The 20,000-nt window shown below is 47.6% G+C and overlaps 1 protein-coding gene across 1 annotated transcript in view; it reads left to right on the top strand.

The window, feature by feature from the left end:
• Positions 1-10,869, top strand: part of LOC142793055 (uncharacterized) — a 186,289-nt gene extending 175,420 nt beyond the window's left edge. The window contains exon 8 of the mRNA XM_075885730.1: positions 10,679-10,869. Within this exon, the coding sequence (XP_075741845.1) occupies positions 10,679-10,869 (191 nt within the window). The remainder of the gene's footprint in view (positions 1-10,678) is intronic.
• The last annotated feature ends 9,131 nt before the right edge of the window (positions 10,870-20,000 follow it).

The following is a 20,000-nucleotide window of genomic DNA, read 5'->3' as shown; positions in this document are numbered from 1 at the left end:
GAGAGAGAGAGAGAGAGAGAGAGAGAGAGAGAGAGAGAGAGAGAGAGAGAGAGAAGTGGACGACAGCGAGCCTTATTCGCAAGCATATAAAAGATTCGCACAAGCACATTCAATACTTCGGAGTCACGCCGATACGGCATTTACACGTATTAATGCGACGTTTCGCAAAAGCGATAGAATGTTCACAAAAATTCAGCACCTCGTATAAATTATAGACAGATGCCTCTCTGTTTCACAATCCTGTAACCACAGGACGCTAACCAGCAAGTAAAACCAAAGACAGCACAAAGTAACTTTCCTGACCTCAGGTAACCTCTTAAGTTCCCTACCGCCGTACACCGCGCACTTTTAAGATGCACACGTCTCAAGAGAAAAAAAAAAGAACAAAAAAGTTCGTGGAAGCTCGCGCGAGGTAACACTAACTGCGAACTAAATATCGCGAGAGAAACCAAAGCCGACGGATCGAGTGATAAATAATGGCTGTATCGACAGACCAATCGGGTGGTTTATTTAATTCAATAATTGTATCGTGCAACGTTTTATTTACGCGTAATGTTTTATCCAATTCGAACTGCACCGAACTCCGAGGTATAGGCTGTTGTCGAGTAAAAGGACCCCGCCAGGGAGGACAAATGGTGTCAAAGACGGCGCGTAGCAACTCCTCGCAACTGCATAACTTACTTCCAGACAACAAAGTCAGCTCCGAAGAGCCTAGCAGAGCCGTTTGGACTTGGCTTGGCAGCTCGTACGTCGGCGACACACCAGTGAAACAAAAGGCCTCCAAAGTGGACAATGAAATAGTAGTCTGGCTATCCAGCGAGGCTCCTCAAAACAAGAAAGCTCTGTTCGGTCCAGAACATGCGTATAGAAACGGGACTGCATCCAGGCTATCTTTTTTTACAATAAGGACGTGTGAGAAAAGCTCTTTGAAAATTACTGCGGAAACTGCACAGCTCCACCACTGCGAAACGCGAGGAAATGCGTCGCACCCAGCGATTCCCGTTCGTGGAGTTCCCATTGGTCGATTTAGGAAAATGTCCATGACGTCATTGACAGAGATAAGCATGTGGGTTCTCCCCAGTACGTGCAAAATTTTGTTAGAAAGATACGCAAACTCGGCGTGTGACGCGCGCTACTTTTTGCTGCGCCTTACGGACGTGAGATACGCATTGTCTTCCGTCAGGTTTTTCTCCCCGTAAGATGTCACGTAGCGCCGACTCAGGGAGAGGGCATTCGCTCACCGATTAAAGAGTCGTTGGATCTTAGGCGAGTTTATATGGAAAGATATCTCTCCTTTAGGGGTATCTACAAGTACAATAAACAGGACCACTCTTGAACAAGAGCGGGTTGGGGTCGAAACATCAAATAAATGCCCGTTATTTATTATTTTGGTTCAGTGTCTGCGTTTGCACTCCTTCTTGCTTATTGATCGCCGCATGCATGAAAACTTATATACAAGCATCCGTACCATGGCGATATTCACCCATAAAAGTCGGACGCCGGTCCAAACTTTGGAGAAAAATTGTTCATCCCTCCTTTTCAACAATGAACACAAACACGCAGTAGAGCATAAGTCAAGTCACCGGAATAACGGTATTCGCAAATGCTCGTTAACCAATACTTGCCTTAACGTGAGTGCGAAATTGCGCGAGGGGCCCACAGTTCTGGCCACGCATATCTGCGAACGATTAATTTTCTGCGTGGTAATTGGTCCTGTACGTTCTTACCGGAATGAGTACGCACAGAGACAGCGAAAAGTCCGCACCGAGGGGCTCGTTATTATTCATGCGAGATTGCGAAGAAACTCGCACTTACACGGTGCGAGAATTGCAACACGCGCGCTGGCTGCGCTCTTCACTCGGCGTAACGTCAGCGCAGAGTGTAACGCGTCGAACTTCATATATTTAAATAGGAAAGATTAAACACCACAAAAAGGCCGATAACACCGCGAGATTTTATGTTATCACTTTCATGTAATCACCCTACTGGATCAATAATTGCGGTGCTGGGCTGCCGACTCGAAGGCCCGGAAGCAGTGGTCGTATCTCGGTGGAGGAAAAACGGTACAGAGCCACGTGCGATCTCATTGCACGTTAGAGAACAAGCACCGTGTGGTCGAAATGTACAGAGCTCTCCGACCGTTACAAAAATGTATTTAGACAAACCTGTTTTGTAGAAAGCCTGCATACCCTCAAAATCCATTTTTAAGGAAATACGGCGTGCGTCATAATCATATCGCAGTTTCTGCACGTAGAACCCCGAATACTTGTTATGTAAATGAATCAATGGAACATTTATTCCAAAAAACCTCTCGAGGATCAGAATGTAGTCTCGTGGAGCGGGTTCCATGCACCTCAGTCCAACAAAACCTCGGAATAGGAACCCACCCTATCCTCTCTCGCTGATTCCACTGTGCTATATATCTTTCTGTAGCTGTGGCGTGTGCCGTAAGTGGACCTTGCATTCAAAGCAAAGTAGTCGTGCGTTCAACGTGGCATCTGTGCGTCTTCTCTGCGTGCTGTCTTTTTTGCACTGTTCAATCTGCGTGAAGGACCCGCTGCGAGAAGGCGAACGTTCGGGCCAGCCGCCCAAGGGAGCCGCTGATGTCTCACGTGGCGCCACCCAGCTTCACCTCCAGGCGTCACTGCTGGCACTACCGCGCAAACGATGATGATGTTTACGGTGGTGAACTCTCGCAAGCACTGCGCCACCTACCTACCGCTCAGTGGCTATCGTAAAATGCGGCATGTATCCGCGAGTGCGCCACGGTGCAAAAGGACTTTACAGGGGGTGATAGCATATGCCCCCATATTGCAGTACACAAGAACAGGCGGGGGTTTAACGAGCCAAAAGCAGGATATGATTGCATAAAGTGCTCTTAAATGTACGCACATGTGTGCCCTCTGCGTTCCGCCTCCGTGGAAACGAAGTCCGTCTCAGACAGCATTCAATCCTGTCACCTTCTGGTCCGCAACAAATGTACTGCTAACAAACATATATTATGCAAAACCAATTTACGTCATAAGTACTTTCTTTTTTTTTGTTTTCTCACGCTGCGGCCAGCCCCATTTCCATGCCATATAGCTCTCTCTCTCTCTCTCTCTCTCTCTCTCTCTCTCTCTCTCCACACACACACACACACACACGGGCGTTGTCGTGGTTTAGGGATGTGAAACCTTCAACGATTATTATTCCACATGTACACGGCCACCGAACGCGTAAGCAGTAACTCGGCAGTGTATTTTACATGCACATTTAAAACAAGCGGCGGCAGAATATACAAGTTCCAACGAACACCGCTGATAGCTTGCGTAACGCTCTCCTTCCCCGTACACGAGCTGCGTGGGCGTGCGCTGCAGTGTTGCAACAGAACGCTTTTGAAGCCCGTGAAACATTTCGGGCGCTGCGGATGATGTCGATCGTGGTGAGGAAGGTCTGCAGAGCGTGGGCGACATAGAATGGCGATGTATGCATCGCGCATTGCAGCATCCAGGGCGAAGTAAAGGTCGGCCAGGACGGCGGCTTCGGTTACGGGCTCTGCAAGGCTCGGCGGGAAAATCGAGCCCGGGGACGCCAAGTCTTCCCAATTATTCATGAAACACCAGAAACCACCTCTCTAAACGCGCCAGAAGCAGCGACGAAAAAAAAAACATAAACAACAAAGAAAAAGGTGCAGCCCCGGGAATTCGCGGTTTCGCCATCGCCTACACGCGCCGTGGAAAGGTGGAAGACTGAAACGCTGCTGTTGGGCGCCGATGCCACAGCAGCGGGGGCAAAGCGCGAATCAACACAGCGCTCGGAGAACGACCGCGGGATTGCCTGCAGTGGGCGAAGAATATCTGAAGCCTACGCTTCCCAAGTATACGTATCGAAGCGAAAAAATGTGGAGGCCGTGAGTGCGCGGAATTGTTACAGAGGAGCCACCTTGAAGGCTCTGCGCGCTCGCACTAGCTTTTCTTCCGGTTTCGTAAAGCTAGGAATCACACCTGCCACAGCACGAACCCATGGAAATTCACTACGTTATATGATGTGATCTAACGTCACAAAGCGCAATGTTCTACGGCCGTATCTCTAAAAAATAAAGCACCACTCGAAATTTCGATTCCTTCCCGATATTGGCAAACCTCTACTACACAATGGCTTCTCAACGTAGACACACACGTACACAAAGTAGATTAGATAGATAGATAAATAGATAGATAGATAGATAGATAGATAGATAGATAGATAGATAGATAGATAGATAGATAGATAGATAGATAGATAGATAGATAGATAGATAGACAGACAGACAGATATATGTGCTGTAATGCGGCGTGAACTTCCTAACAAGCCTCCTAAAGGCGGCATCCTCTGTTCCCTCCGCTCTCCCCATTCCTCCCGCAACATCAGGCGGCATCGCAGGCGCATCTGTGTAAACACGGCGACCGGAAGGAAGCGTCGCGCGTACGTATACAACCAGCAACACACGCACTATATCGCGCTTACGCCTCGTAGCGAGCCCGTCACATGAACGACAAACAAGAGACTGGCGCACGCCGTTCGTTCAGGACGTGCGAGGGAAGAAGAAGGCCCAAAGGAAAGCGGCAACGCTCGAAATATGGGGAAGAAGTGCGTCGTGCGGGAAAAAGTGGGTCAGCGCAAACAAGCGAGGGCCTCTTTCCCTCCTTTGTCGGGTGCATGTTTCTCTGTACACTGCGAGGATATAAGTGTGTACACACACGCCGGCGATGGAAGCGCCGAGGAAAAGGCTGGGGATTTAGGGAAGGCTTCGAAGCGGGTTTTAGAGCGCGCCGGGTTCCTAAAGAACAACATCGTTAATTCACACATTTACTTTGAGCAAACACAGTCAAACTAACAGGATAACGAGGCCTCTGAGCTCTACGTAGGATCGCGTTATCATGAGTAATAAAGTGTTTTAAAACAGCAAAGGGACAACTAGGCGTCACACAATGCGAATCACGTAACGAGTCGGTCGTCCAATGTGGAACATTACAAAAGCTTGTTCTTCATAACCAATTAACAGTGGAGGCACATACGTCAGCCACTGAGTGCAACACAAAATTCGCATAAAATTCTGTTTTTAGCGGATACCGCACTTTTCCGAAGAATGACGCGAAGTGAATGGCGGCCTACTATACAGAAATTATGAACATCTATGGCGTAGTGGGTACCCAAGAAATGTGCTTATAGGATTTCCAAAGAGAAAAAGCTCTGAAAGGCCGCTTTTCAAGCTTTCGCTGTGAATGTGCTGTGCGTTCTGCGTAGGCTTGGCGATTTTTTAAAAAAGGGGCAAGCGCTTATATCAAGTAAAATAATGACTGCTGGATCTGCGGAATCGGGGAAAAGAAGTGCTAAATACAGTAGAGGCTGCCGACATCTTTCAATGAACTGAGAAATTGCGAGGGTGGCGTGGGAGTTTAGAAAACAGGGAATGTACAAATTGGGCTGATTTCGGAGACGGATCAGTGGAATGACAGGGCGGGGCATTGCGAGCGCTTAATAGGATGCCAGGAAATCGGAGCGGTTTATTCCGGCGCTGTGGCGGGACAACGAGCCGTGGCCGCAAAGCGAGCGATACTTTGAAACGGACACGAAGCAAGGCGTGTCTTTGTGTGCCGAAAAATTAAAACGTTTGAAGCGCAAATCCGCGAGGTATACGCAAAGACGAGTAAAATTTTGGAGATCCGGAAATGAAAGAACGCGCTGCCTGGAATAACAGCGATAGTATAACAAGTACGCCAGGGCAGCGGTTTACAATCGCTTCCTCAAAAATAAAACAATACGATTTCTCTTTTCGCAATTTTATTATTGTTACAAAGTCGCATTGCCTTCTTGCACAAGCTGAACCTCATTGGGAAGCTCACCCTCATAATGCGCTTTGTATTTATAGTGCGCTCTGTACTTGTTGCAACACAGTTGGTTCTTGCTACAAACGTTCGCTACATTACACTAAAATTTAGTCTCATTTACCGACTTATGTAATTGATTGATATGTGGGGTTTAACGTCCCAAAACCACCATATGATTATGAGAGACGCCGTAGTGCAGGGCTCCAGTAATTTTGACCACCTGGGGTTCTTTAACGTGCACCCAAATCTGAGCACACGGGCCTACAACATTTCCGCTTCCACCGGAAATGCAGCCGTCGCAGCCGCGACCTTTGATCTTTGATTTGATCCCGCGACCTGCGAGTCAGCAGCCGAGTACCTTAGCCACTAGACCACCACGGCGGGGCTACCGACTTATGTAATGACCGGTTAAGATTTTTCAAGGAAATATCACCACCATCATCGTTATCATTATCCTGATAACAAGAACTGGCAGGGTACCGTATGCGCTCACTAATACGACTCCCAGTCAAAAGCCAGCTTTTTTCCCCTCTTCTCTGCCGACTGAATTGATCCTCCCCAGCCCCCGGAAGCGTTCCGCATCTAACGTGGTTTTGCACTGCCTCTGTGACTGGAGCACCTCTGACCAAGTTATGATGTCATGTGATGACGTCACAAGTTTCCGCGATTTGTGACGTCATGTGGTTACGTCATCTCATGATATTGTTGCATCTCCTATGCCACGGCATGCCGACGGTTGAATTTCGCGCTTTTCAAAGAGGCTCAAACAGTTTCTTCAAGTAGCCATGAATAGATTTACTAAAGAAGGTTGTAGACGGTTTTCCGCAGCAGCAAACGGGCGCTGTCACGTTTGAACACGTGATCTAATGTCCTTCTTTCCACTTCCCATTCAGCGTCACCAACGGCTGGCCGATTCGCCGCCGCCGAGAAGGCCAGCAAAGCGGGCGCATCGTTTTATGTCTTTATGTCTCCGTCACAGGTTTTTCCACCTGACCCCCTGCATAAACTTTTACGTCTCACTATTGTTCAACATACTCTCACATCATCGCCCGGCAGCGCACCGGGCTCGGCAAACTGCTAACGAGACATATTTTCTTGCTACGCTCGCCCACGTCCGCGCTGCCCGCTTCTCATCGTAGGCAGCAGGGTAACGGCCGCCACACGCCACATCGCAGCCGCGCTGCCGAGGAGAAAGCCATGGTGCGTCGGAGCAGTGGCGCCATCTAGTTTTGCTTAAACTAGGTGCGAAAATCGTGTATTGGTTCACGAATTCACCACCACATTTTTTTTAGGATCCGTCCAGAAGGAGTGGAGTTACTAAGTTTTTTCGTACGCTGCATTCTCTCGTCCCGACGAAAGCACAGGAAGCTACGCAGGGAGGGATGGCAAGGGCAAAAAAATACGTCACGCGCGCCTTTTGACCTAAGGCACTTTTAAAGACGATAGCCTTTCTTGGGATACTTCAACGCAGAAATTTTAGCCTGTGTCTTTTTTTTTTTGTCCCTTACGTCCAACGATTCAGCCACCTAGCGAAACTTTAACCCCTTGGTAAACGCCCACCCATCTTGATCTGGTGGCTGCGTTCATTGATTGATATGTGGGGTTTAACGTCCCAAAACCACCATATGATTATGAGAGACGCCGTAGTGGAGGGCTCCGGAAATTTCGACCACCTGGGGTTCTTTAACGTGCACCCAAATCTGAGCACACGGGCCTACAACACTTCCGTCTCCACCAGAAATGCAGCCGCCGCAGCCGGGATTCGATCCCGCGACCTGCGGGTCAGCAGCCGAGTGCCTTAGCCACTAAGACCACCGCGGCGTGGCGATGGCTGCGTTCATACTTGTGAACATTGTCAACCGAAAATAATATATTACGCATATTTGAGGCGCAATATGAACACGTAGGTTATGGCGTAGATAAGGGACATATACGACAGCCAGCGCACTAGCTGAACATCATCTTAGCACAGGCCACAACATTCATTGGAATTCTGCGACTGTAATCGACACGGAAACATCACCATCATCCCACCTTCTTTTACAATTATTATTAATCTAGCTTTCTTTGAGATTGCGCGAGCACGCCTGGACAAGTCGCGACATCCCGCGCCGGGTCCAATAACGACCGAGGGCACCATGCTCAAAATCCGCCAATGGCTGATGCCATGGCTGTGACGAGTGCTTTTTGAGCTTGTGGCGTCATTCGTTGAGAGAAGAGAAATCAATTTTTAGCCAACTTTGAGAATTTATTGTGCGCCTAGCCACAGTGGTGTGGTGGCTAAGGTATTCGGCTACTGACACGCAGGTCGCAGGATCGAATCCCGGCTGCAGCGGCTGCATTTTCTATGGAGGCGAAAATGCTGTAGGTCCGTGTGCTCAGACTTGGGTGCATGTTAAAGAACCCCAGGAGGTCGAAATATGGGGAGCCCTCCACTACGGCGTCTCTCATAATCATATGGCGGACACTGTAGCAGAAGCCACATGCCTGTCTCTAGAAGTGATCTCTTCGTAGCAGACACTTCGGATTCACCTCAGACAAGTTATTCATTCCAAGGCTCGCTTGTTGAACATTTCTCAAGCCAATCCTACATCTAGCTTCGGGAAGGCCGTCAAAAGAATATGTGCACGTATACTGATGCCTGCTCAGGCGTCACCTATTATGCCAAGGAACATCTCACCCTGGACACTGTCACCACTAAAAATTGTTCCCTATATCCTCGGCGTCAGTGCAAAAAGGAAAATACCCCAAGCAGCAACTCATCAGACAGCGTTGGAGTATATGTACACAGAATGTGCTGAAGTAATGCATATATTCACAGACGGCTCTACAACACAATCTCGATCGTCGTATGCTGTCTTCGTGCCCTCTACAGGAAAACCCTTTGCGTTTCGTCTGGAGAGAGCGACATCGACAACTACGGAGTTAAATGGAATTAGGCTCTATTGGCTATTCTACGACACCAGCTGCCTGAACTATGGGCTGTATTTACGGATTCTATAACAGCTCTTCAAAGTATATGAAACAGGCATAAGAGTGGTAATCAACAACCTGTAACATCTGATATCGGCTATCTTCATCACAAGGCTAAGACTGCAGGGCCCAACATTACGTTTCAATGCATACTTGTCCATGTTGGTATTTCGGGAAACGAAGAAGCTGATGAAGCTGCTCGAAATGGACTACGATTCAGGAATTTCAGAAGAATAGTTTTCACAAAAGCCGATGCTTGGAACATCGCGAAAAGATATGCCTACAAAGAAAAATACCCCCTTTGGAATTCGCCACTGCACAACAACAGCTTTCTCTACTGCATTGACCCAAAACTGAGCGCGAAACTCCCCCACTTGATCCCTCACCACCTAGAGACGTTATATCATCGCCTTCGACTGAACGTGGCATACACGAACAGTTACATGTACAAGATGGGGCGTACCACAAATCTATGTTGCGATAACTGTGGCAGCACAGAGACAGTGCAGCACATACTACTAGAATGCTCCGCGTATAGCGATGAGAGGCAGCTGTTCGAACAAGAAATGGACATGATCTGCCACGAACAATTAACGTTGCCCAACATATTAGGCCCTGTGCGTGGACTTTCTAAACATCGCCAGGTCATACCAACACCTCCTAAAATTCTTCAGGCCTGCGCCTCACGTGACATGACGTCAGCTACGTCATCACTCGCCGTCCGACCGGTCCTGCGGGAGCGCGCCGCTTCTGGCACCCCTCTCGCAGTGAACGAGTTGTATCTCAGCAATATTGTTTTCTCTCGCGTCTCAATGTCTTCAAAGGGTATTGTTAATTATAAGAAACTTGTCAAACGTGCAAACTTCCTGTAGTAAGAGTTAGTATATTCAACATGTACACACGAAACAAGGGCACGAAGCAATGATCAAAAACACAAATAAATGAACATACTAATGAAAATTACAAATGATACATGAGCACTTTATTTTGGAGCAACAGTTTTCAATTTCCGTGCTTTTGCGACAGCTTTGGCATCGGCTTTAGCAACAGCGGCTGCGTCATTCCTCTCTTTGCAATAATTATTTAGCAGAACATTTGTCGCACATTTTATCAACATATTTATCACCAAATCTGGTTCGTGCCCATTCGCACAAGTCACCAGTTCCTCAAATGCTGGCAAGCTCTCCTTCACAAGCTGTTGAACAATGCATCTGTGATTTCGTGCCTGCAGAAAGCACCCGGCATTTTTTTCATTCTGCAGCAACTTTGCAACAACAACTTCAGTGTGCATCACTACTGTCACAACACACGCGTTCGGAAATTTCAAGCCACCTCGATTGAGACTTGCTATTAAAGAATTAGCATCACCATCGCACTCAGCATCGCAACTGTCAGCAACAAGGTTCTCTTGACAGTAGTTGCACTTCAACGTTTTTACCACAGAGTTAGTGCAAAAGCCTCCAACATAAGCAAAAACAGCGACGCGTGTGCTTAAGCTGTCAAGGTCTTCAGGTTTGACAGTAACTCTGAAGTCCTGTTGATTTGTGGCTGTTGCCGATGGAAGAGCCTCATCAATGAAATCGTTACTGCTCATTATAGGAAGAGTATTTTGTAGGCGAATCCTGCCTTCACTCTCGTACAGCTGCCTAATGCTGATGTGGTAATGACCACCAGCCATTTGCCTGTACTGGCCAAATCGGTTTTCGAGGCCGTCTGTCTGCAGCTTGCCGAGCAGGACATATTTATAACGAAGCTCGACAAGGCAGTACTTGGTGAATTCAAGTATTGCATAGGCGGAATGCCTTAGAGCAGATTGAGTTTCTCGCGTGAGAACGCCGTTGTCGTGTTTGTAGGATTCCCACACATCCAACCAAGTGACAAACGCATCGAGAAATTCCAGCTTAGGGTCACCATTCAGGCACGAAACTGGCTCTTCATAAACATCTCTGTGGTGATGGCCTTTGTGAGGTGTTTTAACGTTTACAATCTTCCACCAGCGGAGAACTATCCTGATGAAATTGGCAGTTTCTTTGGCATGCCATAACGGATGAAAGTTCCAGTGGTGATCCAGTGCCTCAGCTACAAAAGCATTGAATATTTGTAGTACTAACTTAACATTTTGCCTTTCGAAGTGGCTAGGATTTAGCGCCTTTGACGAAAGGTGATAGCTGTACTTCAAAAGCTGAGAAGCCTCTAGCTTGTGCAGCTCCCGAAGATCTTTGAATGATGCCCGCTGTATGCAGTCGGGATGGACACTGTTGTTTGAGAGATCAAACATAGGAAAATATAGGTTTGTCCCAAGATTCTTTTGATTTATCCAGTTGTTTCGAATGCATTTCAACAAGTGCACAGAATCCACAACATAAAACATAGGTCTTGTTGCGTCTTTTGGATTTGGGTAAACGATGCTCGGCTTTGGCGGATCTGAAAACATACTAAGTGCTTTGCGATTGATTGCGTTGTTGTCTGAAACTACTGCAAGAACTTTAAAACCAATTTCCTCAAGGCCAATGATTACATTTTTCAGGACAGCATGAAGAGAGTGAGCATTCATTGTTCGTGCAGGCAGAATGTGCACCACCTCGCGAAAAGAACTCAGCATGCTTTGCACCATAAACACATGAGCAGAAGTAGCGGCCTCTTCACTGTTTCCTGCTGCCCCTGAAATTTTTCCACCTTTAAAATCGAAGAAAGGCTGGATGTGAATTTCGTCAACCATGAGAACCACGGCACTTTCATGCGGCTGCAATTGTTTAAATCTGTGTTTTATGTACCTGAGAAAATTTTCACTGGCTGACTCAGTGTCAGGTGACAAGTGAAACGAGGAGCAGACATTTCGACAAGTACTGGGATGTGGCATGGCAAAAAAACCTGAACCCCTGAGAAATTTGTAGGCGTGTGGAGATATGGTATGCAATATGCAAGCAACCACCATACTTTCGGAGGAATACTCCAATCGTTGTTTTCCAAGCAACGCCACCTGTTCTCGCAAGAAGCGACTGATACGTTTCTTGCTGTCAATGGCATCTCGTTCAAGTTGCTCAAGAGGGCTAACGACTACGTCACAAAGACCTTCTGAGGAGCATTTTTCATCGAGAATGCTTTGAAACCTACTCAGGATGGCAGACAGGACATTCACATTCCCAATGCTTCCTGGCACGACATAATCACCTATACGGCTTAATTTGGTACCATGAAAACATACACTGATACTCAGGTCGCTGAAAACAGTAACAGACGACCGCAACATCGGCATGCTCTCATCAACAATATTTAAAAACAGGGCACAGTTTGTGCGGTGAATTACAATCCACTCATTTGGCACAGGTGCACTTTTCAAACATTCCATAAGCTTAAAAAGCGAGGAAAAACAGCATTTCGTTTCTTCATCACGATAAGAAGCCTCCGATTCTGCGATGGCACGAGCGAGGTCAGCCGCTTCTCGGCGCATTTTTTTCGTTTCCGGGCATTCTCTCGGAGAAGGGTCATCCTTCGACAAGTACGAAGGACATCCTGGGAACAGTGTGGGCACTGGTCCTGAACGCAGGCGTGGTACTTTCAGTGAGACCTCTAGCACTCTTCCTGTCATAGGATCCGTGTAGGACGACTTGTTCTGAAGGCATGACTCGGTGAAATGCAATGCGCATACCTGCATACCAATGGCAGTCGCAGAGTGTCAGCGAACCTCGGAATGCGTCTAAACATTGCACAAGCACTTCGCGAACAGTTACAATGAGTATAATTTCACCATCAGTGTGATGCAATGGTGACATCCAGTTTGCTCTTACCTTGTTGTTTTCCGTAGGGAAGAAATCCTTTCTTGGGATAGCACTGAGCCACTTCTTCCTTAGCACTTCATCCTTGGGGAATGAAAATACTTGAACTTTCTTCCCGGTCTTGTAATTACTTGAACATGCCGGCACACAACACTTATTGGGCATGTCAGAAGCTTCGTGCAATAAAATTCCGGCAGTAAAATTCACTGCACACAACGCAAAGAAAATGGCTCGGCAGACTCGCGAAAAAAACACGTGCAGCACGGCCGTCACCTCTGCAGCAAGTGGAAATTCGGGAATGCGCGACGGAACCGGTCAGGAGGTATTGGACTCGTAGGACGGCTGGTGGTGACGTCACGGCGGAGGGCGCAGGCCTGAAGAATTTTTAGGAGGTGTTGGTCATACTGTCATTGATCCATTACGTATCCGATATAGGCCTTGCCGGAAGGCTCTAATTATCCGATGTCTCACACAGCGAAGCCTTGGTTTACCTGATAATCTGATGTAAACAGTTTTATCAGGTTCACTAGACCACAACTTTTTTTTCATATCTTTCTTCTCTCTCTACCGAAATCTTTCTGTCCCTTTCCCCACCCCAACACAGAGTAGCATGCCAGCAATATATAGACGCCGGTAAAAATCTGTTTTCTTAATCAAGAGTCTCTCTCTCTATAAATGAGAATTTATTGTGAATTACAGCCACGTGATGCGCTATACTAATTTGCTCACGTGTTCTCGGAGACTGGACTACCGATAGGCAGCGTCTTCTGAACATGCTTAAAAAGTGTCTCGGGGACCCTTTAATTATTATGTACAACAATAACGATGACGATGATAATGAAGTATACGCGTTCTCATATTTCTACCCTCTCACCCAGACCACAGAAGCCTGTACTGCTCAACTGCCGACTAGTGACCCGGCCACCTCAAACGACAAAAAAACATCCGGCATCTCACCAAAAGTAACGATCCGAGATAGAAGATACGTGCCTAACCCGAAGCGCATTAATCCGGTTCTTTTGCGCTCAAGGAAATCTCAGATAACCGACGGCATGGAGGCGTTTCCAATTCGGTGCTTGTTTTCTGTGTTTTCTTCTCCCGTCTGCGAAACCTACGAAAACTGTACGTTCTTTATCTCGGAGAGAAGCTTGCCCCTGCCGACCGGCATGTAGTAAAAGACGAGGATCCCTCTTAAGCAAGAGCGCGAAATCACTTTTCAAAAGCGTGAGAGGCCATTCTAATACGGAGCGCGAGGCCTTGCTTGCGCGACGCCCCATCATGAAAGCCGCGTGCTCCAAGAGAGCGCATTTACGACCCCTTCTGTTGCCTTGGAGTGCGTTTGCGCAGATAGACCACACCACTTTTTTTTTTCTTTTGCCTTAGTGTTCGTGCGTCTTTGCAGAGATAGACGCGGCAGTATAGTGTTTAGGACACACTGGGGTCCAGCTAAGGCTGACAAAAGAAAGTTTGGAGACAAAAATGTAGTCAAGGTGATAGGAGAACTACCATTGCGAGGATGCCCTATCTCATCTTTAAAGATAAAAAATGTAAAAAAAAAAAATGTCGCGGAACAAGGAATGCGAGCTCAGCCAACTTGTGAGAAAAAAAATTGCTAGAAGGAATATTAGACTTGAAGAGTAAACGGGCTTTCCGTTACCAACCAAAGAGAGAGCAGCAGCAGAACTTGCGTTTACATAAACACATGCAACACAGGCACAAGCGGACAGGATATCAGTAATAGATAAAATGCCAAATACGTGAAATTGGTCAAGCTCCTTGGCGGATGTGTACGCTTCATAAAGTGTAGAGAACGGTGCTCGAACACGTGATTTTCTTTAACGGCCGCTACCTGTGGCAGTTAACTGGACCGAGTTAACTGGCGGGACACGGGAGAGGCCTTTGTCCTGCAGTGGACGTAGTCAGGCTGATGATGATGACGATGATGACCTGTGGCAGTACGCATGCGCGTAAACCTGTACGTGCGAAATGTTGAAAACTTCCAACACCGCAACTTCTCTTTTCGACCATAAACACCGTGATTTCAGACCAGCGGAATGACCTTGATGCCGAGATTGATAAACTAACGGCGAGCAGGTCGCTAAAGTAGTACTGATACGATCCGTCACAAAAGGAGCATTTTATTCAGCGACGCTTATATAATAACTCGCCCATTTTTGTGTCGCGCGTGAGTTGCAAAGCAATGCGGCCCTTGGAGGTGCGCCACTCACACTCGTATTTGTACGCACCGTTTTTTTCCAATAGCCGACGCTACAGCTCTCATGACCGTGGGCTCGTCGGCGACTGCTGTGGCATGCTGCGAATCTTGCACAGATGTCGCTGCTAAATTTCATTGTTGAATGGATATGAACGTTCTTTGTCTGTGCCTGTAGCTGAAGTGGCGTGCTGCCAGCACAGATGAAGGTCTCGGCATAGCGGAAGGAAACAAAATAAATAAATAAATCGCGTTTTACCTTCCTAATGCCCGATATGACAACAGGCACGCTACGTGTAGTACTCCGATAAGTCTTTACCATTTGGAGTCCTTTAACGTACGCTGACATCGCACAGTACAAGGGCCGTCTAGAATGTCGCCTGCATCAAAATGCAACCACCGGGATCGAACCCACGACGTGCGAGCAGCCTAGCACCGCTACGCCACGACGGCGAACGGAAAACAAATACAATTAATTATTCAGTAAACAGCGAACACCAGCGAACCAAAAGCAACCACGAAACATTTTTACTGCGCCATTTAACGTGTCGCTACGCCGTATGCATACTTCTTCCGTTCTTTCTTTTATCCCCAATTTCCGTAGCACCGAGTCTTCCGCACTGACGGAAACTTGGACGCCCTTCTGAAGACCCGGCCGGTGCTATAATGTATGCGGAAACTCCAATGCAACCATTTCGATCCCGAATAAACGATGCGAGAGTGGCAGAACGCGGCATAAGCCTCTTCGAAGGAACATGAGAATGGATAGTTCTTGGCCGGGCTATACCTTCCGTATTATAAGCGGCCGGGTAATACGCAGCGCGGTAATCCCCCGTCTTGTACCTGTTAGTGGACCAGAAAAGATTTACGGCACGGCCGGGGGAGCTTTTCTGGAGAGCTCCATAATACTGAGGCGCGCGTGTGGCCACTCTAATGAATCTGGGATGAACCAGGTATTCGGCACTAGCGTGGAGTGGTCCAACTCGGGAGCGTTTTTCAATAGACAGTGCTTACAGATCCGGTAAGTTTGCTTGTGTATATTCGTGAATGTCGACAGCTATTCCTTAAAACTTTGTACGTGCCAGCTGAAGCGTAAACAGAAAAAACGAAGGAATACAAATAAACAAACATAAATTCACTTCTCAACACTGGCATGGCTAGAGGTGAATTTAGTACCCAGACACCCCCCACCCCCCCCTCTACGAAAATTTATCACTTGAATGTGAGGACAGTCGAGATATATCGCATTTTAAGCGGATGGCAAAAGATTTAGATGAAGAGGAAAACTTGTTATGCACGATATACTATGTATCAAAAACACATTCATGGTATTTTGCAGTTGTTTGACAGACACACTAATTCGTTATACGTGAGTTCGATAAATGTGGGAATCATTCATACAGACATGCACCACGTACGTGAAGGGCAGCTATTAAGGCAAAAAACAAAAAAAAAAGGAAAAGGCCGAAGGTGATATTTCGCCGGCAGGGTCATACGACGAAGCAAGAAAAAAAGGTATAGGTGTGGGGAGGGGCGTAATTCCGCGAGAGAATTCCAACACAGCCATCACCAGCAGCACAATTTACTTCGCCAGGTGCGCATCTTAGAAGTGGCCCTCAAAGCGAAGAAGTCGCTGCCGCCAATCCCGACGCTGCATCCCGGCGCCTGAAGCGAGCACGCCTGAGATGTCGTAAACGCGTTCGCACCGACGAGGGAGTCCGTTTAAGAACTCTCGTACGAGCAAAGTATACAAACAGAGCGTGTATATTTCATTCATACACGTCTTATAGCCGTACAATGACGAAAGCACCCGGCATCCTAAAAATGTGTAATGCGAGGAGTGTGTTTCATACAGGCTTACACGGTATAGCGTATGAAGAAGAAGCTGTACGCGGCGACGAAAGTAACTAATCTGCAAGCTATATAACGGGGCAGTAAAAAGAACACGTTTCGGCATGGCGCATCCAACGGAAGCTGTACCAGTCGTACATGACTTCTCTCACGACGATTGCTCGGGAGATCGCGAGCTGAATTGCTCTCAACTATCTCGCGTCTTATTAAGGCGAGAAGCATCACACGTGGCTCGTCAAACTGGAAAGTTGACCGTCGGCGGCGTCCGGGACGAGCTCGCGATGTATCATCACGTGATGACGCCCCGATGTGACAGCGCACTCGCCTCTTTGTCTCTTGTCGGTTGTTTTTAACGCACGCGTTTGTTATTTTTATGTAGCGTACAGTCGTTTTAACTGAAGGAGTGTACATGTTACAGCATATCGCTTATATTCATTGCTACTAACACTGCTAAAGCACGAATTCGTCCATCTCTCTCTCTCTGGCTCTCCGAGTTCCAGAGAGGTTCCCGCAAGCGCGACGTTTTAATGAGTCGTGTTCACGCTGTTCTGAAAGTCTATACCTGAGAACAGCATCCCGTTACTAGGCGCGAGATAACGATAGATTTGTAAAATTAGCGACGCTCGTCGCATAGAGTAACAAAGACCGACACGCCGCCAACGAATTATAACACCAGTGCTCTTCATCCGAGCCATTCGCAATTTGACACGCGCCTGAAAGAAAGCGAATGAAACGGTACGTACGCTATGTAAGGCACAAACGAACGAAGCACTCACTATCTAACTCTCAATGAATATCACTCAAGCCACTCCGCTGATACCGAAACACGTCATCTGCCGCAGAAAATTTTGAAAATCAGAACAATTAACACCGTGTATGCGCTGGTCACCGCATATACCCGGACTACTTTAAGAGCTAAATTCATAGAGGTAAAACGTCGGGTATCCGCAAGTATCCTCTGCGCCGTTACTAATCAATAAGCAAGCCACAATTGCGGACCACCTCAGTCGTCTAGCCGCACCGACGCCAAGCAGCAGCAGCAGCCACAAAGCCACGTACAACGACGGAGAAGTCCGCGCAACGTGGAGGAAGCCGAGTAGGAGCGACGAAGACCCAAGCTCTAACAGGGAGTACCAGACAGTCTCTGGTGCTGCACAGTCTGTGACAGGCCGTGACTGGATTCTATTGCCTGCGCCAAGACCCAGTGTCGTCAACAAGACCACGTTAAGCCCCAAATATTATTCAGATTCGCTGTCTTTCAAACATTGCACGACTTGTGTAGACTTCTTTCTTCCTTTTTCTTTGCCGTTGTCATTTCTGTGACTGACGTGCGCAGGGTATCTTACTGAAAAGGGCGGGGGCAATTTCACCGCAGCGACTGCGCTGCGACGTCACACAAACGCGAGCGCGAAAACCAGCGCTCACATGTTCGGATTCGTGTCCCATCGTCATAGCGTGAAATGAATCGAAATCAATCGTGAAATGTACCAACAGGCTCAGTTCTCAACGTGACGCCACTTCTACCCTTGCGCTATCTGCTCAAGGTCATTGTGAGCCAATAAATTGCCTTGAGAGACAGCGTATAGTAGAGCCTTCGTTCTCTCACATCTACAAAGTACCATCGACTGTTTTCGAAAGATGACGTTATGCCCGAAACCCACAGTGTACAGTGGGTTTCGGCCATAACGAGGCAATCTCGCACGAATACGCCAGCTAAGCTAGGCAACAGTAATAAAGAAACAACAGATAATCATAATATTACATCGCGCAAGAAAAGGAAACGAGCAGTCCCAACGACATCTTGTGCACGGCGTCAAGAAGGGGGAAAAAAGAAACACTCAATCGGAGCAATAAAAGGACTTAGCTTTTGCGTACGGACCTACTGGAAGAAAGCGATAGGCTACGCAAGAAACGTCACCATAGCGAAACCTTGCAAATGGGACCGCCTTCACTGCCACAGCTACGCACAAAAGTGATGCACAGGCAAGAGACGTCGCTGGCAGAAGAACGAGCCACTGAGTAGCAGACGGAAAAGCAGCAGCACAGGTAAATAAACAAATGGTTGTACTGCGTAGTGTTGGTGAGGGCTGGCAACGGCGTATAATAAACAAAGCGAGTACCACAGCAAGAGCAACAGAGAGATAAGGGAAAGTGTAGGCATCTCGAAAGCGATCATCATCATTACGGGCCACTTCCCACCCACCTCCTTGGAGAATGAGAAAGCGGGAAGTTTCGCGTCTCGTCGTGAACAATGCAAACCGGCCGTGTTATCAGACTCGTCTCGGATATTGCACGCAAGAGGCAGCGTCGGCGAGTCTCTGCTGCTGTTCTCCTTTCCTTTATCGCGGATGCCGGGCCACCGTTTCCTGGGTGCATCTATACGCATCCCTCACTTTGCTCGCCACTGGATGCGGCACTAAGGCTACGCACACGACCGTTTGGCCAGACGCAGATGTCATTTTGTTTACTGCGTCCATTTCTAGCGCGTATGCGTATCTTAGTTCGGGGGCAAACACTGATGCTGCTGCCTACGGCACCCAGCCACACGCTAGCAGACGCCACCGAAGCCTACACAGTGGATGACGCTATAGCTACGCACTGGGCTCTACGAGGCATCGCATAATGAACAAGCGAAGCAGACGACACCATAAATGATGGATCGCGAGAAAAGCAGACGAAAAAAAAAGCACGCTACAAATACAAATGCGCTACTAGCTCTCAGAGTAGCACTATCAAGAAAATCAATCGGGAGAGTTTAACACAGCGAAAGGGGAAGAAGAGAATAAATCTACACGCGGAATGGAAAGGTTAACGAGCGAACACAACGATGCGGCCGATGTATGCGTTAAAAATAAACGTATCAAAGAGCGGCAGCGCGAGCAGACGAAAACCTACCAGTTTGTATCAGATGATACTACCGAAGGGGATCAAAAGGCCGTCGCCATGGAAACCGCGACAGTGCAGGCGTTTAACGTCACCGAGGCACCGGTTTCAGAAGCGATGACACCGTGTTGGCGGCCGTTGGCTCCCTGTCATCGCTTTCTCGCCCATTTAAAGGGACAACGCAGTAAACCACCAAGAAGTCTAGACAGCTGAATGTCATTTATCGCAGAACCATAGCTTTATTCAATAAATGACAAACCCGAAGTCGCCATACCTAATTTTAAACATTCCGCGCGTATATCCCATGATGACGTCAGCGACGGACTTTAAATCACTTTTTTCGCATTCTGGCCACATTTCTTGAACGATATTTCCTGAAACATTGTATGTTAACCGATCCAGCACTGAAGTGAAATAAACTTATTTCAACTTATAATTTACAGCTTGAAAATT

Source organism: Rhipicephalus microplus, unplaced genomic scaffold (assembly GCF_043290135.1).
Source record: "Rhipicephalus microplus isolate Deutch F79 unplaced genomic scaffold, USDA_Rmic scaffold_272, whole genome shotgun sequence".
Lineage (NCBI taxonomy): Eukaryota > Metazoa > Arthropoda > Arachnida > Ixodida > Ixodidae > Rhipicephalus > Rhipicephalus microplus.
The sequence above is the reverse complement of the archived record's forward strand: the minus strand, read 5'-3'. Positions and strand labels throughout refer to the sequence as shown.